General features: G+C 42.2%; 1 protein-coding gene across 1 annotated transcript in view; it reads right to left on the bottom strand.

The window, feature by feature from the left end:
- Positions 1–14,780: 14,780 nt before the first annotated feature.
- The window catches only part of gsg1l (gsg1-like), a 29,907-nt gene continuing 22,300 nt past the window's right edge, over positions 14,781–22,387 (bottom strand). The window contains exons 4-5 of the mRNA XM_070848371.1: positions 19,048–19,159; positions 14,781–15,147 (exon numbers count right to left, since the gene is read on the bottom strand). Coding sequence (XP_070704472.1) covers positions 14,781–15,147; positions 19,048–19,159 — 479 coding nt within the window. The remainder of the gene's footprint in view (positions 15,148–19,047; positions 19,160–22,387) is intronic.

The raw sequence follows: 22,387 nt of genomic DNA, 5'->3' as shown, positions 1-22,387 counted from the left end.
AAGAATATACCATCTTGCTGCTGCACACTGACGTAAAAGTATTTCATAGAGTAAAATATTCCAATACAAATCTAGCATTAAGTAAAAGTGAGTATGAGCATCAAATTATCCTTAAAGGAAAAGAGTAAAAGTACTAATTTTGCTGAATGGTCTGTTTTAGAATCCTACATATTATATTATTGGATTATAATTATAATAAAAGTGATGCACCACTACTGTTGCTGCTTGTCATTTCAGCTACTTTATATACTATTGTGTGTCTTAATCTATAATGATATAATAATTTTATGATTTATTCATTGAATTATAGATTCTAAAGCTAACCAAGTAAGTTACTAAGTAACTAAAGCTGTCAGATAAATGTGGTGAAGTAGAAAGAACAATATGTCCCTCTGAAGGTGGAGTAGAAGTATAAAGTTAAAGTTAAATACTAGAATACCTCAAAATGGTACCGTAGCACAATACTGGTCCAGGCTGCAGCAGGAGGTCGGTGCAATGATAAGAATTTGCCATAAGATGTCAGCAAAAGCTCATAAGTGGACTTCACTCGATATACAGCAAGCTCAGTGTGTGTGTGTGTGTGTGTGTGTGTGTGTGTGTGTGTGTGTGTGTGTGTGTGTGTGCGTGTGCGTAAGTGTGTGTGTGCGTGTGTGTGTGGATACAGTAGGTGTGGTACTACTAGAAGCCAAAGATTGTAAACTATATTCCACAAAAGAGGAGGGTTAAAAGGTGGGTAAGCTGACTTACAGTTGTTTACCTTCCACTACAATCTCCATAACTCACCATAAACTGCAGAACCTCTGCGTCTGTGTTGGTGTCTGATATCTCAGCTCAGCAGTCTGTGTTCTCAGGGGTGGAAACAGATCGCTGTAATATCTGTTCACCAGCTGCTGCTCGCTCAGTTTGCTGCACTTCATTACCACTCTTATGAGAGACGGAGCTCTGAGGGAGTATTATGGTCAGTAGGAACTGATGTTCCTGATATTTAACTGACATTTCATAGAGAGCCTCTGGAGACTCACCGTCTGATACAGAGCTGGTCAGATGAATGTTCAGCTGCATAAGGTTGGCAACATGTTGCATAAAGCCCAGCAGCTTCATTAATTCTCAAAGTTTATGAAGAATATCTGAAGACGAGTCAAATATTGAACTATTGTCTAATGATTTGGATCAATGATGTTTTCATGTTTAGCTCGCTGTGACTTCACACTTGCATGTAGCCTATGAGGTGTGAGTACACATGCTGTGTCAATAGATTCACTATGACATGTTTATCATTAGCAGACTGTTCCCACTCAGGAAGCTGAGGTCCTCTGGAGTGCAGGACCCTCTCCTCAGGACCTTCTATGACTCTGTGGTGGCATCTGCCGTCTTTTACAGTCTGCCGGGCCAGCAGTGTCACATCCAGGGACAGAAAGAGACTGGGTAGACTGGTGAGGAGGGCCAGCTCTGTCCTAGGATGCCCGCTGGATTCAGCTGTCCTCCCTGCTGGACAACACATCCCACCCCCTCCAGGACACTCCAGGCACTAGGCAGCTCCTTCAGTGACCGGCTGCTCCACCCACGATGTGTGATGGAAAGGTACCGCAAATCCTTCCTGCCTGCTGCTGTTAGACTGTACAATCAGAACTGTTCATTCAACTGGACTCATGACCGATATCTTATCCTCATTCAAGTCTGTGCAATACTGTTTTTCTGACAGGTGCAATAATTCATCTCTTCATCCATTCTACTACAGTGCAGTCTCTTTGTTATATTTGTATATCCTACATAGCTTCTATCTATATTATATTCTACTTATATAGGCACCTGTTGTTTGACTTATCTTTGCACTGTTGTTCTTAATCTTATCTTATCTTATTTTATTTAAATGACATGGCTGGTGTTATTCTATGTTTTGGGACACAAACGTCTGAGGTGGGAGGGTGTTTGATGAAGAGGATGAAGGATGAAGAGAGAGTGGAGTCAAAGAAGAAAAGGAAGAAGTGATCCCAGTCACATGTTGAGGAAAGAGATGTGCAATGTTGGAATGATAGCTGTGACACAAACAGATGGGATTTTCAAGGATCCACACGTGGTTGGTTGGTTATTGGAGAAAAAAGAGGTGTGATGGTTATCAGTGACAGTGTATCAGAGCGTCAGAGAGATAAAGCCCTTAACAGAAGAACATTCGAAGATTGTGGTGGTGTATCTTGCTTCCCACTTAGAAGGAGGATGGGAGTAGTAAGTGGAGCGCTACTGTCAGTCGAGGAGTGTGTTTGACTTTTTAAGGACAGTTACTGGTAGGAGTGTATCTGGAGTATGGGTGAGACCATATGCAAGAGTTCCTCTCAGATGTTGCTACTGTCAGGAATATGTTGCTGCAGTTTGTAGATGACTCAGACCGTGTGGGAAGAACAACTGCTATAGTGAGGGGTGTGCCCTGCAAAGGAAATCACCACTCAGGGTTTGCATAGTGCGCAAACAGAATTTAGGGAATGAACGTGATTAAGATCAGAGCAGAGAAAGACTGTCATGTGGTGAAGCTGTGAAGAGAACTGATGAAGTGGAGGCTGAGCAAAAGGAAGAGGAGCAGAAAAGGACAAGAGAGATGATCAGAGTATCTGCATGGTTTGTGGCGTTCACTGTCAGGGCCATAAACTGTGCAGCAGGTTTCATGTTTAAAGTTTGTGTTCATGTTTAAAGACTCAGTGATTTCCTCAAAGAGCTGTTCACTGCTGTTCTTATCAAACAGGAGGAAATAATGCGTTTGTTGGGGGCTATTTTTGATTTATGCACGTTTAGTGCTTTAGTGAGTTTTGGGGGCAGTTTGGGGTGTGTGTGTGGGACTGAGTCAAAATAAACTACAGTGTGTGTGTTCATGGTGATTGATGAAGGAATGTGTCACCCAGTGTAACAGTGCAGCTCACTGATGATCAATCATGTTTTTGTGATTTTGGTAAAGTGGCCATTTAAATAATTCTCATAACAAAGTTAATTACCAGTGGATGTGGGCAGCTGTTAGTTTACCTGTAGCTCTGATGCCACACAGTATCACGATTAGGGCCAGTTTATTTATTACAATGATGGTTAAAGGGTAGTTCAGATTATCTGAGGTGTGGTTGTAAGAGGTCCTTCTCCATAGCCAGTGTATCACCGCTGTGGACGTGGGCACTGAAAAGAAACACCTAAAAAAATCAACACCAGTTTAAGTGCACGCTATGTTTGCATGTACAGTAGTTCTGGGCAGAGTCATGTATATACTGTAATAATTATTCTGTGCTGGTATCCATGTAAAAGACTTACAAACAGTCACTAGATCATAAAATTAAACTACTCACTGCCTCCATGTGACCTTTTAAGAAAGTGATGAACATTAGCTGGAATATCAGGTGTGTTGAAATGAGGCCATAAGAAAACAATAAATGGTAACCAGTGCAAACTTGAATGACAGTGAACAGTAGTGATGAATGACAGAGGTTTAACAGATCAAGCTACTTTTCATCCTCACTCTCCACTTCATCATCAGAGAGAGTACCGTGCTGTAATCATCTGTTTGTGACACCTTCACCCCTGGAAGACACGGAGAGAATAACAAACACCAGACAAGGAAAAAAACCTGTTGAACACGGATACTTAATTCCCAAACCGTCAACAAAACAATGGAGCTGTGATAAAAATGGATGGTTGACGTGTGTGTGTGTGTGTGTGTGTGTGTGTGTGTGTATTGGTCTAACAGTGGCAGCCATTACTCTCTAAGGGACAGCTGCTCCTCCTGCAAAAAATAAAATAAAAAAATCACTCTGACTGTTATTCATTTGGTGTTTTATTATGGTAACTTTGGTGTGGAACAATTATTCACAAATATACACACACACACACACACACACACACACCAATCAGGTATTCAGATGGCCATCTGAGAGGCTTGGCACAATCAGAAGGATTTGTTTATAAGTGACAGTCACCACACACACACACACACACACACACACACACACACACACACACAGAGCTAACAATCCATCTCCTTTGCTGTGTACTCAATTGATTCATTTGGCTCTGAGGGGAGTGTGTGTTAGTACTGTCACAGACAGGACTGTCACACACACTGTTGAGGAAAATGTACTTAATGCATATAAATCCTCTAGTGTGCCTTTCATATAATACATCATAAATAATAATAATAATATTAAACCCACTGAGAATCTTCATTATTTCTGCCGCTCTACAGAGCTTTTCGGCCTATTTGAGTTCACAGTTTGTTTTCGTGGCACATATCCTGCCTGGTTCATCAGCTGTTTTTAGCTGTAACCACAGTACACGGCCTGGCGAGCACTAAACAGTGAACAGACACAGTAAACGGTGGTAAATAAAATGGAACATGTTTTTTTCAGCAGTTGGTAGAGACCAAACCAGAGCTGAAAGAGGACTAAATGTTGGTCTTACATTCATCAGGTGGACACAAACAAGACCCCAATGGAATGATTATGTTGCTCCATGCCTTAATGTTTGCTTGTTTTGATAAATTCTGTACAACGTACTCCTACACAGCGCTGCAGTAAGTACATGCCATCTCATCATCGCCACTTCATGTTTTCCCTTGTCTTTATCTGTGTTAAGGTACCAAGGCTGAAAGTGTTGTGACAGATTTTTCACATGAAATGCATCTCCAGGCTTTCCCGCAGCCTTTTAAAGTAGTATGTGTTGCAGGACGAAGGCTATAGAGTTTCAATGACGGCAGCATCAACGGTAAAACGTGACAAAATTGGTAAATGGAAACAGTATTTGTGCTGTAAGACACCAACCTTTCACATGAGAATCTACAGTGGGCTGTAATGACCCAGTGAGGATCCGTTTGGACCCCAAAGCACAGGCAGACATCAAGAGACCAGCAAACAAAGAAGGGAAGACTAAACCAGGCAGGGATTTGGCAAAAGAGCAGGAGTACAAAGATGAGACAAAGATGAGACAAAGAGTTATGCTTGCAGGCAGCAGGCAGGTGAAGAACCTGGAGTGCTTTACTGAGGAGCACATAAGACAATGTGACAGGTGGAGGTGGTGGATACTGTATAGACTGAAACAAGGCTGATGAGAGAAGTGGGAACAGGTGAGTGGGTGGGGGTGGGGCAGTCAGGTCATGGGGAATGAGGCACCCCTCGGCACATGACTAGGACCTTTTACTAGTGGTTTTCTGCCCTCTGGTGGCTATTCATTCTTAACTTTAGCTTTAAATGTATTTCATTGCTCTGATGGAGAAACATCTTTTATCTGTCTGAATCAGTTTTGGGCTTTTGGGACTGGCTTGAACTTTCTCCTCACCAAAATATCAAAAACTTTCACTTCTGGTTTTATCCTTTCATCCTCATCTGTGGTTAAATAATACACCACTTACAAGATCAAAGAATCCCTCCCTGGTGTAACCTCACAAAAAGAGTCCAGTTAAGTAGCCAGTAAGCCTCTCAAAGCTCTGGGGGCTCTGTGGGTCAACGGGCGGGACCATCTGTGGGGTCACGTCATCAAAAGACCGATGTTTTTAATGTATTTTTGATACAAATACTCACTTAGGTAGTAGATCCAAATATCTGAGAGATGTAAAGGCACAGTAAAAACACATTTGAACCCAAAAGCATCACTCAGGGACAAAGTGGGTAAAACAAGTGCAATGTAATGATCTGACGGGGAATAAATTAAGTGTGTAAGCTACTGATGGGGGCTGATGGGGAAGGGGGAGCAGGTGTGCAGGTGTGACTGGCAGGAGAGTTAGTGCATGGCAGGGGAAAAAGCAGACAAGGAAAATGTGAGACTTGGCTGACATTGTGACATGTTGTAACAAGTGTTTGCCATTTAATACGAACGCACACCTGCACACACCAGTGCACCGAGGTGCTTTATTTGCTCAGGTGGAGAGGAACACTGAGAATATTTATGGATCTGTCTCCGGTGTCTGTGACAGCCTGATGTGCAGTACAAGAACAAAGAAGCATGGAAAATAACACTCAGTGACAATAAACTGAGGGACACAAATCACAGCGACACATAAGCTTTCCAAAGGCTCGTCCCTGAGGTTGAGTTTTAAGGGGGTGATATACAACTGTCCCCTCTCCAATAAAAGCTGCGTACCCAGCGGGATGTTTTACAGTTGATAAGTACCAGGAGCAGTCTTGTAAAAAGTCCCACTTTTAATGAACAAGCTTTGCGGCTACTCTCTGACTTTGAAACATCCTTTGGGATTCACCAGAATGGTCTCAAAGCTGTGCTAAAGTGCTTCACTGCTCTTTTCTCTGCTGGATGTCTGACCGAGCAGCCTCACCGTACCTGCAGAGGCCTGCGACAGCACGGAGACGCTCCGGCAGTAAAACACTTTACTGCTAATAAAGACACATCTTTGAAATTGTTTTCCTAGTTGGTGTTTCTTGGCTTGAGCTGCTAGAAACCGGCTTTACTGGCACTTGTGCCTGGTCCTCCTGAACAAATTATTTGCTCGTCGTTACCATGAGAGCTACATGACAGGTTTACTTAACTGTAACTGCAATTTAATTAGCTTATCTTTGACTACCTGCCTAAAAATCAGGGTCATTGTGCATCGTGAACGTTGGTGACATTAACAGACTTCACATTCATTATCATCTTTTCTATCTCGACATCTATCTTTTCTTTTTTCATCCATCTATTGACCAGATTCATAAAATGCCACTGTGGATGAAAATGGTTGGTTATGCATTGATAGACCTCCAAAAGGTTGGAGGTGAGTCTGTAGTGACGGATGGGGAGGTCAGTTCATGAGAATAGAGGGTACTGATCGCTGGGATGTCCCATTGGAAATTAACTTCATCATTATAACTGCCTCCCATTTTTCTGGTGCAAACAAACAACCTGATTCTCTTCTTCTAGATGTTCTGTGGCCAATTTATTTGTATGACCAATTCCAGATTCACTGCAAACAACGCCCAGTGACATATATCTAATATATCCTGACTGAAAAATACAGGTCCACCTTGAGATGAAGCATTGCTATCATCAAGCCCCATTAAGCCCAGGAGCAGCTCAGAAATATGCATCTACTGTAATGTATTCTCCAAGGACTGGGACTGTGCTGTACCTCATTTAGTGCCAAACTAGAGGCTCATGTCGTTATTTGGAGGCTGTACAAATGCATCATGTATCAATTATGACGGAGCCATTAAGAGAAATTAAAGATTTTATCCATATCTCATCGAACATGTGACCTTTCGTCATAATTTACAGCTGCCTCCATCAATTATTTCATATATACAATAGATTGAATGGCTTAATGTGATAATGTGAAAAATACCACCCGAGTCAGTAACTCTCAGCTTTGTGGAGCTTTTCAGTGTCTTTCAGATGGTTTTGGACAAACTTACTGCAGTTTTACTGTTTTGGTCACACTCTCATTTCATTAAATAAATTTTAGCAGCAGCAGGCAGCAGCATCCTACCTGCCCAACAGCAAACAGCAAACACAATTAGAGACTAGCTGGTGAACATACCCTGCAGTGTTGTAATGGGGAGGGTAGAGGCTCTCTGTGCGTCTCTCCTGTGTTATGAAATGTCCATTCCCAATTTACAATGAACAGCAATACTGTGAAAGAGAACTTGAACTGCTCAGCCAATCTTCCCTGTCTGCATCTCAGCAGGACATTACTGGTCAGGGAGACGATTCATCACGTCTGCTGTGGAGATATTATGGATCAAGACAAGTCTAGTTGGCACGTCTGTAAGTTGTGGGAGGGGAAGGAATCCATAACTGCAGGTCAGCAGGCAGCGTGATTCATCCTCAGAGGTCGGGACAAATCAGACATGTTCAGGTCACAATGCTCATTTGTTTTAATAATTCATGATTTCATGCTCTCAAATTGATATTTTTGCCCTCACATGACATGACACTGATTCATGCCTTTGAATTGATTGTGCCAAAACAAAAACACTCTCTTGTGTTTAACGGTCAAAATGTATCACATGAGAAAACCCAAATTAGCCACGTGTTAGTAACTATATCTGTCTCTGCTCTGACCTCCATCTATCCACCAGACGCCCTCTGACTTTCCTTCCTTCCTTCATCGCCTGACTGCCCCACCCATCCACACACCTGCTCCCATTTCCCTAATCAGCTCTGCACTTACCTGGCCTACCCCCCCCCCCTCACCTGTTCCACTTATCTCATCAGCCCAGCACATACTCAACTGGGACGTTCACACTCACTCCTTGCAGGTCAACAGTCTCCAGCTGCCTGCCTGTTTGACCTCTTGCCTGCTTATTGGACTTTAGATTCCTGCCTGCTCCTCAACAGATTTGTTTGCCTGTATTGGATTGCCTTCCCTGGTTTTGACCCTTGCCTGTAATAATTCACCCTCTGACTCGGGTGAAATAATTCATCCCGTGCGTGGCATTGAGTGATTTATCCATACATTATCCACATCACACTTTGACATCATTCTTAATAGTTTTATCCAGCCGTGCCCCTCAGCAGCCACACTGTGGTGCTAACCCGTCTCCCTCGTGATCTGCCAGTGGACAGTCTGAGGAGATGAGAGGTTTCTACACAAAATCCACACACTATGCAGCAGTTTCTGACTTTGAGTGAAACTAAACAACAAAAAAACAGCCACCAAGATTAGGTATTGTCGGTATTGTTGCAAACGTTTGTAGTTCCTTTTTCATTCTGGCCAATTCGACAAGCTATTTCTGTAAAATGAAAGCTCATCACAAAAGCTTTACAAAGCGTGTGCTGCTTGCCCCGATGTTAGCTACGTTAAGTAAGTAAGCAAAGTTAGCACGACTCAGTTCATGATGAACGCAATTATATTATTCAACCCAATTTGACAGATAACCAGGAAAGGATAACCTCTACTTTAAGTATATTTTGATACTTTTACAAAAGTAAGATTTAAAGTGCAGGGCGTTTACTTGTAACACAAGTATTTGACTCTTTGGTATTGCTAATTATTTCTTCCACCATAAAATAATTGCCATATAGTAAACCTGGGGCTTTGGAGCATACCCAGGTTCCTTTGGGTTCTAGCAGCCTTGATACTCAATAGACATTAGAAAAACAGAACTGTTGGATGCTAATCAGTTCATTCGTAGAATACTCAATTGGTTCAGTGTTAATTAGAATTAGTGTTAGTTGCAGTGTTGGGGCAGTTAGTTGTTTCTGACCTGGAGGTGATGGAAAGCAAAGCTTACACAAGATTTGATTACCTTGAGGGATTTTCAGCTGCATCTGTAATAGCTTGATGTGCTGGAGAAATTAAATTGAATCAATTTGGGAAAAAAGACAGGAAACAGGATGTGTAATACATAGATAAATATATTTAGGTAAATACATTCAAACATAATAGATAATTTCAGTTGTCACCAGCAAGTTTATATCTGCGTACAGAGGATTCACGACCTGCCACAAACCACCAGTTTACAGCACGAAGATTTAGAACATGTGTTTGGATTACATTGAGCCCAAAACCTCACTGTTACTACTGTGACTTTCAGCCAATTTAATCCCTGCTGTTTACAATCTGCCACGCTTTACATAACACACAGAGCATTCCCAAGCAGAGTAGTACGCTGCAAACATCCAGGAGAAACTATAGTGACCACAGCAGTGGCAGTAGCTTGGGTTTCAGTCCATTTTACAGTTTATGTTTGAATACCTGATGCTGACCATCACAAAAATCCCAGACATGACTCATCTTTGTTGGTTAGACTAAATCATTTCTCAGGGCGTTACTTTGTTTCTGTGAATACATGAAATAAAAAGTGGCTGGCATTAGCTAAAACCAAAGCAAAAAGACCGACCATGTCACTCTTAATCAAGTATTGAAACATCATTTCCTTTATCTCTCCATGGTGCATTTAAATAACTTCACGTCAACACGTAGTTAGTTAACTCCAGTCCAGTTTATGGGCCTCTTCCACCACAGGAGCTTGGATTGTGCTCACAGAGTTGGGGAATATTGACAGACAACCAACAGATATATTAAAGTTCAGGTAGTGTAGCCGTGATGTTTTCAGGTAGTGAGCTGTTTTCCCATTTATTTTTGTGCTGTGGATGTCTCACTGCAGTAGGACTCTTCCACTAATTTAATGATGCTGATGTTTAAAAGTCATCACATGAATCTGGCCACACTTATCATTTCACTTTCATCTGTTCCTAAAGCACTCACCTACCAAACAGAGCTTGCACTTCTGAAGGTGTATCCCTGCAACATTCCCGTGTGTAAAACGCAGTGAAAACACAGTCCTTCTGTGAGCTAACCTGTGTGTACACTCCTCTGGTTTGGACATATATATAGTGCTCCCTATGCAAATGTTGGGGGAACAACTAAATGTGTTTTATTCAACCTGTTGTCCAGCAGCAGTTTACATGTTCAATCAAGACTATTTTTGAAATCTTACAGGTGTCTTTTTCTTTCCGGAATAATTAAATGTTTGCCCAGTCAAAATCAGTTTTTCAAAATACTGTGCCGCTTCGCTTTTTGTCTTCTCTGCACCAGTTATTAGTTATGTTAGATCTGCTCTCACAGAGGAATATGTCAACTAAATTGGCAAAAGTTAATCCAAAATCCTGCTTCTGTGAGGTGAATGCGCAGAACTGCATAAGATCCAGGTTTACTAGCAAAACTGCTGCGTACATTAAGCGAGCTACCAGCACACAGCTCTCACCTCCTGAGCCAAAGAAGTCTTTCACAACTACAAACCCACTGAGCTGAAGGCCGAAGAGTGAGATGAGTGAGGTTAGCGGCGGTCAGGTTACTGTTCACAATGAAAGATTCTTGTTCTTTCATGTAGCATAAGAGCAATGACTGTCCTGGTGCAAACGATATGACCCAGGTCCTCAGCTATCATGCCAAATCACTGTTGATTGGAGGATGTAAAACTTAAAAATACAGAATCAAAAATTGTTCATGATGGAATTGAACTGCGCTACTTAAAAGAACCGGCCTTCACTCTACACATTCTACGCTGTAGTCAGCACAGTCTGGAAATATTGACATTGGTTTCATGCCAGTGAAACATTTTATCACTCTTAACAAGTGACATTTGCTGCTGGATAACATATAAAATACAGATCCAGAGTGCTGTGGTAGCTAAAAGGGTCTGGGTAAGAAGTTTGCACCAAAACCCTAAAAGCTCTTGTTGTGGGAAGCTCCAGGTGACTCGTCATTAAGTTCCTGCAGTGGGAAAAAGCCCTTTTAGACACATAGAGCTCTTTTGGCCTGGACACAACCATATCAGTGCATGAAATCCATTTTACTGTAGATCAGTGATTCACTACCTTCTGTCCAAATAGAGAGACATCACAGATCATCTTTTACATATTCACTTCATAGCTGAAAAGTGTCTGTGACGATGAGTATCAGCTGCTAACACAGCCGCTCCGTTTCAGCTTTTCCCTTTTGAAATCGGAGTGACTATCAGGATTCTATTATTTCCTCGGTGCAGCGTACGCCCCCTTGACACTCACACGCAGTACATTTATGCAGTTAATTTTCAGAGAGGTCAGAGGTGAACGTTTCCCTGCTGCAGCCTCCCCAAGGACACCGAGACGGCGCAGCACATTAGCTTTCTGAGAGGATTGATCTCCTGACCTCTGGGTGATGGGGCTGTCAATCATTTGTTTCCACACAATCGTGATCATCAATGAAAAATGTATAACCCATAGTCCTGCCAACACACAGAACCTTTCATGAAATATGCTTTATGGAAAAGAACAAAGTTTGGTACAAGAGTGAAAGCCTTTATAATTAGCTTTGTGCTCAAATAATTTGTTTGGTGGTTGCATGGTGTCAATATTTGCCCGAAGCCCTTTCAAAACTGTCAAAGTGCTGCCTGTGAAAGGATTGTTCCTCCTCTGCCTCTGGACTACTTTTTAGATACACAAAGACAATATGAAAAAAGACGTTCTAATCATAAACCTCTCCTACTTTGTTCAATGTGCCTTGCTTGAAAAAGTGTTTCAGCCTGATGACTGCAGCCTGTTTATGAACAGCTGTGCATTTGTGTGTTTTGATCATTCACATAATCAATGCCCCAAAATTGCTCCATTTGTTGGCCAGTTTCATTCACAAAAAGTAAAAAGAAGAACTTAACACTGCAGAGCTTCAAGTCTAAACAGGTTTTGCAGCGACAGCAGTGGTATTAAGGGACGCAAAACGAGACGATGTTACTGACGAAGGTGTAAAGGGGTCATTGTTTGGCGTGATGTTGATGAAAAACTTCAGTGGCACAGAGGCGGGCCACTGAGATTTCAAGGGGTTAAAGTGGTGTATGACTAAAATGAAAGGTGATCATTGAAGCGATGCAGAGAATGATGATAGATTCAACTATGCTGAACTGTCAGGTCGTGTAACAGAGGACATTCACCTGGACAGTGGGCTGCATAAAGAGCCTGAGGCGGCTGTTGGAGTGGGAGAGGTTGTCATGCCAAAATCCTAAAGCCAATTTAAACAGTTTTAACAAGCTGGGGCCTCTCCTGAATTATATTCCTGCCAAAGAAAAGAATCTAAATATGATATAGTTTGTGTAAATCACCTGTACCTGCTTCCTCCACTCGTAGTGCTACTGACACGACACGTGCTGTCATCATGGGTTTGATGCTCTGACCACACTGTGCCATCACTCCAAAACCCCAACAGTCTGAAAAATGCCTCACAGGACTGAGAGCCCATTTGTCCAGCAGTCTCTTATCAAACCCGACCATGAACTCAACACAAACTTTTATTCCGATGCTGGAAATTTGTCTGCAGCATAGATACTGCTTGAAGTGTTATTCTGTGTAAGGCCAGAGAGATCGCCTGTTAGGACCCAGCAGATTCAGCACCATGGACAGGGCCAGCAGTCGCTGCTCTACCAACTGAAGGGAGAGGGTGTGTTTTTGGAGCGATGGGCCTTTGGGGCAGTGGGCGTTTGATTTCAGGCCATGTTTTGAAGTACTGGGGTTTCAGCATAATGGGCCGTTGGAACACGGGCAGTCCCCCAGCACACAGCCCTGATCCAAAGATGATGGCTATGCATCAACGCGCCAGCAAAAAGCAAGGAAGAAAACTGCAAGCTAGCATGCTGTACATGGGTGGACCATAAACAAAGCAAACGCTTTACAAATATTTTATGAGGGAGGAAATGTGAGGCAGCTGCGGCTCAGAGGTAGAGCGAGTCGTCCATCAATCGGAAGAATGGCGGTTCGATCCTCGGCTCCTCCAAGTCAGCATGTCGAAGTGTCCCTGGGCAAGACACTGAAACCCCACTTGCTCCTGAAGCAGCTTCAGTGTGTGAATGTGTGTGACAGAATGAACTTAGATGAATGGGCGAATGTGGACGATCACTGAATGACTAGAGAGTACAGACCATTTACTATTCATCCCATTTGGAAGGCCTCAGTGAGAAACAATGAATATGCTCATTGTTTGTTTAGAGGGAGACTCCACGGGGCCGTCAGAGTGAATCTGATCATACAAGTGATTTTTACATGAGCTCCAGTGTTTAGTTATTGTTGTTATATGCCTTTTTCAAATGCAACTGCATGTTGAGGTTTCATTTGACTGAAGTGACCAAATGCTAATGAAACCAATCTGCTAATGTTGAGCCATTTTAAAATCATTTAAAATCATCAGGCTTTCACTCCTGTAACAGCTCGTCCTAAAGCAAGACTGAAATGGGGAGAACCATCTCATAGAAGGAGCATGTTGTCCTTCAAACATTCTGTCACTGCACTCCAGTTTTACCAGCAGGAAATGTTGGACCAGCTGGAAAATGAACAGACACATAGCTTATTAGGATCCTTATTTTAACATTCAGTGTCACATATGGGGCCTGACCTGGACATGACCTATTTTAAAGAGTTCCTTTCCTGAGGCAGATCTCTTGCTCCCTGCTTCCCCACTGAATCTAAAGCAGTCCTTGTTTGTTTTGAAGAAGAATGATGAAAACCAAATGGATGAATGGAATGTAAAATCACATAAAAGTGCCTTTGATTGTAATTCTTCTGATGGCCACGAGACGCTGGTTTAAAGGAAAAAGTTGCTCTTCTGAAAAAGTGACACATGCTGCTGTGGTTTACTGCCCATGAGCCTATTCAAGATAAATGAGTTAAACAATTGATTTGTCAGAATGTCCATTAACACCCTCTTCTAATGTCGTCTCCAGTGCCAATAACACAGTTTAGTTCATAAGCAATAAAACACTCTGCCTTAGCTCAGCGCTCTCAGGGGTGGTGCTGCTACAGCCTTACTTGGACCAGCAGCTTATGCCAATATTAGCACACTTAGGGTAGATACCGACATTTTGTTGACTGTATAATAGCTCTATATATGTGCTACTGCTATGCTACATTAAGCATTCACCATTATTGTTTAATTGCCCCTTGTGGCCACAGTGGCTGCTGTAACATCGGCCCACTTTAACATTTATGAACCAAAATGATATTGATCTTAAAATACTTCACATAGCACCGTGAAATATGCTGGAAAAACTGCCGGCTTCCTGTCCATGAAGAATCTTGATTCCCGCCTGTCAAAGTGAAACATCTCAGTCTGTTTTCACACTCGATTTTCATTTAATATTTAAAGAACATATCCGTCTAATCTCCTCCGGTTAACTGACGCTTCCTCCGTCTCTACTGGTCGAGTTCATAATCTCCTTCAAACAGAAAAAAGGGCTGCTGTGTTTTCCTGTTCGGTGGCAGAACCTGTGGCCAGTTCAGACGTAAAGGAGCAGTCCGCCTCTTCATCTCACCTCATGTGGCCACAGCCCCATCCCACATGACCCCCCTCTCCTGTGGATGGCTCAGCACTGCTCCTCCCCCAGCGAGTCTGTGTTCTCCCCCAGGTCTATGGAGGCTGAGGCGGCTCTCATCTTGCCCCGTCCAGGTCCGGGACCCGGTCCCGGCCCCGGTCCTGGCCCCGGGCCCCCTACGACGAGCCCGGCTCTGGCCCCGCCGTGGCCGGGGTAGACCTCCACGGTGCTGGAGATGGACTGGAGGGAGCGGTCCCGGAAGTAGTGGAAGGCTTCCTGGTCCAGGTAGTTCTGCTCCTCACGCAGGCCCTGCTCAAACAGCTTGCGCTTGTGTCTGAACTCGATCACTGTCTTGGTGTAGGAGTTGAGGGTGGTGACGGAGGCGGCCATGCAGCAAGTGAAGGAACCCCAGGCCATGCTGGAGGGAGGGAGACATGTTTATGATGAGATGTGATTAGAAGGAGAGAGAAGAAGAAGAAGCAGGTGAAGAGGAGGATCTCTTAGCTGATACTAAGATTTAGTACAGATCCACCTTGGTGACTTCTGCCAGTTCACGTCTCCTCAACAATTAGTTGAGTTGCCATTAATTTCAGCATTCTAACATACAAATGTAAGATGGTGAACTTGTTGAATATTCCACTTTCTCAGCATTAGTATTGGAAGAATAATATATATATGTTAGCTTTATAATTGCTGTTACTTATTGCCAGTAATTAATATTGAAGCAATTTAGTCTAAGTCTAAAACTGCTGGATATAGCTAATATAGCTACTACAGCTTTTCCACAACTATAAATACAGCTACAAAAGTTGCTTTGAGGGTGGTGCTGGCTGATTTTCATATAAACTGTGTATGAAAACTCAGGGGTTAACAAAACCCACTTGTTTTTATTTGTGAGTCCCATTAAAGGCAAATGTCCACTTATTTTTCCTTCCATTTGTGTTTCATTAATGGCTTTTTCCTTTTCCCCATGTGGAGAGGTCAGGTCACCAGTCAGAGGTTTAATATTTCTGAGCCAGCATCTTTCTACACAGCTAACTGGCTAAATTCATGAAAAGTATCAACAGAATGATGCTGAGAAGCACAGATGAGACCTAAGCAGCAATACCGGTTGTTGTAAATCACCTTAACAGAGATATAATCTAATTAGATCTGGCCAGTTGTTGTTATCTTCCTCTGGACCAACGTGTTGGATGGATAGAGGACAGAATGACTGATGGTTGTTGAGTTACTCCGTTTCCTCAAGGACTAACATTTCTCAGAAGAACGTCTCTGGTGATTCAGTGAACACTCTGAGCTCTCCAGCCTCGGGCTCTGCTCCACTTAATGTTAGCCGGCCCATAACTGCTGTGCTGCTAATTGAGAGAGTGTCTCGGCTCCGAGGGGAATGGGTGTGATATAAGGTAGTTAATATGGAAGCTCACGGTCTCTCTGTGCAGTCGGAAACTCTGCGCCAAAAAATATGTCGAGCTAAGATCCGTAAAGATGCTGAGCAAGTAAACCATGAAGAGAGAACAAAACACCAAAACGAAGCAAAGTGACTGATGCGGTCCATCAGTCTTTATCTCAGAAAACAGGAATCCAAACTATGGTATAATTTGATATTACATAGTTTAATGTCAGTCACATCCATCTGTCACTTCTTTCTTTTCTGTTCATAATTAAACCATTATTGCCTGCAGAGGAAGCTCAAAGCTTTTACAGCAAACACAATAAACGGAATATGATTAGAATCATAAATCATCAAGTGCCAACACAGTGAAATACAATACAAATCACCACAACATATATATACATACATATATATATATATATATATATATATACATACATGTATTACACAGCCAAACCACTATTGTTTCAAAAAGTTGGACAGACTTATTGTTCTGAATGATGCAGTTTGACTGATGACGTATTTGTTGTCAGCTGCATATGAAGCTTTTTGACCCTGCTGATAACAAAATATGGGGGAATGTAGATTTATAACTTTTATTTGTTTTGCACGAAAAGACTTTAATGACACTGACAATCAGAAATGAATTCTTCACAAGCAGCGTGTTCAATGCTGTCAGGCTGGTTTCAGACCAAACACACAACAGTGAATAGCTTGAGTAGTTCCACACATCAGTAACTAGGATGCCACTGACCACTGGAGTGTAAATAATCACAGCAGCATAGAGAAATGACTGGAAATGAGGTAATGGGGACATGCAACATGTAAAGTCCTGCTGCAAAATAAACTCCCACTGGACAGCTGTTGTGGAAATGAGCATTTTTGGGCTCAATTTACTGCAGTCGAATTAAAAACAGTGTTCCAGTGTTCTATTAGTCATTTCAAACCAGAACTATGTTAAAACAGGGCCCAGGTTTAAATCTACTGCAGCAATTCTTTAGTAAGGATCTATCTATTTTCATTTCTCTCAGGCTGATATGAAGCTAAGTTTCTAGAAAGCTTTATACAGAACATGTGAGAGTTCACCGCCCTCAGAGCAGAGCTCATTCATACTTTCTATGTGTCCTGAAGGAGCATTTTGGCCCTCTGCTCCAGTAAAGGTTAATCACAATGCTAAATTTACTCCCCTTCCACAGTCCTGAATGACTCCCTCATGATGCTTCATGATTGACTTTTTTTAACAGTCTTTTGTCTTTAGTTGTTTTGTGTTGCTTTTTGCAATCCACATGTAATGCTGCTTTTGAACATTGAATGAACAATATTGGGCTGCAAAGGTCAAAATGTCCATTTTGTAGCTGTTCCTGAGCCTTTGAGCATCTCACATGATCTTCATCAGCAGACAGCCAGTTTTCAAAGCCAAAAATGAACTTTGAAGCTCAGCTTTTAAGCCACTGTGGACGAGATGTCCTTAAAGGGATTTTTTTTTAAGTGTGGTTGTATGAGCTACTTATCCATTGTCAGTGCCCCCAGTTTGGAGAAGTAAGCAGGATTACAGGCACCGACACTAAACAATGTATTAGTGTGGACAGGAGCAGCAGAAAACATGTTATACACATTTTACCACTTAATAATTGAAGTGTACACTATATTTAAAATATTTTCACTGCTTTACCTACCTGGGGAATTGAAGCCGATATCCATCTATGCTTTCGTCCAAGCCACCAGACTCCTTTGACAAAAACAGTAATTTTACCTTGCAGTACACAGGAGTTGCTAGTCTACCGCTGCCCAGATCGGTTACTTTGTCTGTGTTATTGTGTGACTTATGGTTAAGTTCAGATCCAAACTAACATGTTAAAGCACCAAAGTCTCAGCAGCTACACAAGAAACTCCTGTGTTCAGTGAGGTAAAATGACTGTTTTTGTCAGTGGAGAATAACTCTGAAGAGAGGCAGGGCTATGTCCATGTAAAGTGGTGACAGTATTCTAAATATAGTGTTCACACTGATGTCAGTGTGTTTTAGGTGGGCTTTATTTTAGGTGGCTAAACATACATTTTTCTTCTGTCCCTGTCCACAACTGTGCATTGCTTAGCATCCATGCCAGTAATCCTGTCTGCTTCTCCAAACTGCAGACATACTGATAAGTATCTCCTGTAGGTGATACACTGACTATGGATAAGGATGGATATGGATAAGTAGCCTACGTCATACAACCCCACTTCAAAAAAATCTAAACTATCCCTTTAAGGCACTCAGAAAAATGGAGATAAGAGCATCGACAACTGCTGAGGAAGATCGAAAACTCTGGTGACATTGTTTTTTGTGATGATGAAAACATCACCAATATCTGTAAGAATAATGATACTATTATTAAAAGTTTTTAAATGATACATATAGCAGCACTAGCAGCATGTTCACACTTCCACAGAAACATGACGGTGCTCTTCTCTGAGGCTGTCTGTCCTTGATCCACAAATGAGCAAAGTGAACCCAGACAACAGCTGCAGTGCGACTTAACCTTTGAGCAGAGAGGGTCAAAGTGCGTCTTGTCTGGCTAATTATCCCAGAACCAACAGCCCTGACGCTCCCTGCGTACCTCAACACCGCCTGCTGAGTGATGACATGATGACACACTCCTGCAGGACGTGCCTCCAACACCATCCTGAAGAGATGATTTATGATCGACTAATGGAGGCTTTGATTGGCCACTTTGTTCAACTGTCTGTCTGTTTATCTGCCTGTGACTTTGTGGAAACACACATGAATTCTGTCATTTTAAAACAAGTGATTCATTCGTCCCAGGGGCCTTTTTGAAGAAACCCAAGTTTTATCAAAATTAGAGGCGTCTGTGTGTGTATGTGTGTGTGTGTGTGTGTGTGTGTGTGTGTGTGTGTGTGTGTGTGTGTGTGTGTGTGCAGACTGACCAGAATGACCAGCCATAGTCCCAGCTGTGGGGCCTCCAGTCTTCAGGACCCAGACTGACTGTGATTTGGAACACCTGAGTGTACATCATGTGGGCCACCATACCCAGAAGACCTGCGACACACACACACACACACACACACACACACACACAGTCATGTTTCCACCACTTTGGAGGAAAATACATTGATTACAATTGATTAAAATGTTTAAGCCCCACAAAAACATAATAATAAGTCAAATCAATGGCTTTGACAATGGATTTAAAGAGAGCGATATAACAGCGAGAGTGATCTTCCAGGTCGATCTCTATAGGGATCCTTTCCATAACATTGTCAGACACACACAAGTACTTTTGGTGGACAAACTTTGACGCAGTAGACAAAGTACTGCTGCCACTGTAGCACAATATATTGGACCAATTCCATAAAAAAGTGATTTATGATACGGGGAAAGGACACTGTGTCATAATGTCACCATGTGCAAACAGATTTATGTCCCCACAACATGAGTAATACATGGAACACACACACACACACACACATACACACACACACACACACACCATCTTTATAAGCAACATTTTCTGTATCAAACACGCTAACAAACTGCTCCCTGTTCATAGATTAGATCACTGAAATTCAACAACTAGAAAACAAAGTGCCACATAATTTGTTATGATGATTCTTGGTCCCAAGATGGTGATTCAAAATGACTTTTCCTCCAGCATCATAGCAAGGTATCTCAGAGAGTAGTAAGTGGATTTCCATAAGAGCTGCTGTGGGCACTCGTTGTCCCTGGAGGATGTCCCCTTATTCTAATGAACGTATGACCTCTCCTCTAGCACCACCATCAGGGCAAACTTACACTTCTGACTAATGACAAGGCTCTAAAACAGTGTGGCTACATCCTCAGTGAGCTTTCTTCTTCTTACATTATGACCCTCAGCACAAGACGATCTGCCATGATAATTACCAATAACAAATCAATAATAAATCACATCACCTCGAAGCTGCAGCGCAACATTATATCAGTAATAAATCAGAACACATGTAACTATTATAATTAGTCATTATACCATACCAATTGATTACTTTGCCACTTATGGGACATCCAATCAATCAGAGATGGGGATATAATCACTCATAAACATACAGTAAATCAAAGAGCCACAATGTAAATGAGCCAATGAGGGAGAACAACATTAATGCAGAGGTTATACATCACATCTACCCCATCAAACACACACCACACTGTGTGTTTTCTGTGTGTGTGTGATGGGTTAGAGCCATGTGCCTGTGTTTATAATCAGTCGCACTGAGATTGCTGTTGCTGTGTGTGTGTGTGTGTGTGTGTGTGTGACACAGCAAATGAAACTCAGCTGCTCCAGATTTACAGTTCACCAAGAGCAGAGCGTTATTTCTCCGCAGCCTTGACACCTTGATGAGAGAGACGCCGGTGGCTGCACGAGGTCCTTCATCTGCTTCACTGTATACATTTTGTCAACAATAAAGCTTCAGTATTACCTGTCACAAATATTTATCCCCAAACCAACACAGGAAAGCAGTTTGATACTATCACTTTTCATGGTAATGATATTAATGCTGCTGATCATAAATTGGGATGATGACCTCCTCAGGTGGGACTGTGACTGACTAACAATGCAAAGCTGTGATTGTTTTGTAATTCATGGCCAATAATTCAATGTATTTTCATTCAGTAATTACATTTTAGATTATTGTTCATTGCTAGTGAGTCCACCATTCTTACCTGCACATGAGGTATAGACAGGAAACAATGCAGCAGGTAATCAACTGTTATTGTGTTTAGTTGGATTTAGATTTTATATTGAACACAATAATAATAACCAGTAAAATGAACAGCGGACGTCGAGCAAACTCACCGTTAATAACATGAGCATTTAATGTCCAAAGAGGAGAAGGAAGGAGTGAATACTTCAAGTCCCCTTGTTATATTTTACTGATACATTTTGTGTTAAACATGAATATTTCAGCTTTTTGCACCAGTTTCACTGCATCACTGATCAAATCTATCAAATGAAACAACATTTAACATGTCTTAACCCGTCTTACTGTCCCACTCTCCAGTCCTCCATCCCATATCCATTCATTATGTTATTCTAAACCCTCATTTAGTGTTATACACGGTTTCATTTTTAAATTACAATCACAGCTTCATGGGTTTGAATGTAAAGAATGTAAAATGTGCTCTAAAAAGAATCGCTGGCAACATCCTCAGCGAGGCCGAGGAGGAGGAGGAGGAGGAGGAGGAGGAGGAGGAGGAGGCGAGCAGTGAGCAGCGTGGTGGACACAGAGCCAACTTCTTGTGTAAGAGGTTTAACATGAGTTGGGAGTTAAAATCCCTGGCATCCAAGACAGCGAAGGCTTCCAGGGGATAACCTCTGACCCCGGACGACCTCTCACAAATCTGCAGAGTCTCTCTTCACCCCTCGTTGTGCTCAGAGTGGGAATGCGTGCGTTGGAGGAATATGTAGTCTGTCGGTGTTGTAAAGTGGCTTTAAAATAATTTTTCAAATCGTTGTTCTCATCACCTACTTCTACTACTAGAGGTGGTGAATTCTGGTGGTGGAAAGGGTGAATGTGCTACAGCGAACCAAAACCTTTCATTAGGAGAAACGTGGTGCAGCTTCAGAATCGTGACAATTCAAATACACATAAAGAAAATCCTGAACAAACACAGCAATGGAAACATGCTGCAGATGGACATTCAGAGTCTGATTCTGATCAATCGGATTGATTGATGATTCTGAAGAAAAAACAAAAGAAAGCCAAAATAAAAACATAAATAGAAAACTGGAAATACAGAAATGACGCAAAGTCAAAAAAAAAAACCCTGAAAACAAATATAACAGAAAAAAACGCGAGCTTGATTTTCAACCCCGGAGAGAGCAGACAGGAGAGTGTGTTTGTTTTTGAAGCAGAAGAAGAAGTGGTGTAAAGAGATACACATCTTTTTCTGTCACCTCTTTACTCCACTTCCCGCTCCAACAACAGACACTTCATGTGTAGTACCACGTCCCAACCACCAGGTGGCATCCCGCAACGCGTCAGCTAATATTCCATTTGATTATTATCTTTGCTGGTTTGAGAATTTACATCATAAATTCATAATGGTGGTGGGAAGGAGAGATAAGAGCCCCCAGGAAGTGTGCAAGGCTTTAAAGCCAGTTTGGCTTAGTGGCCAAACCGTGTAGTTACAACAACGGTGTCCGTCACGTGATGCTATCAGGCCCAAAAACAGTCTTGATCCACTTTTTCTTGTACATGTTTTTCTGTTCACTCCAGTGGACGTTACCTCCCA

This window comes from Pempheris klunzingeri, chromosome 17 (genome assembly GCF_042242105.1).
Source record: "Pempheris klunzingeri isolate RE-2024b chromosome 17, fPemKlu1.hap1, whole genome shotgun sequence".
Lineage (NCBI taxonomy): Eukaryota > Metazoa > Chordata > Actinopteri > Acropomatiformes > Pempheridae > Pempheris > Pempheris klunzingeri.
The sequence above is the reverse complement of the archived record's forward strand: the minus strand, read 5'-3'. Positions and strand labels throughout refer to the sequence as shown.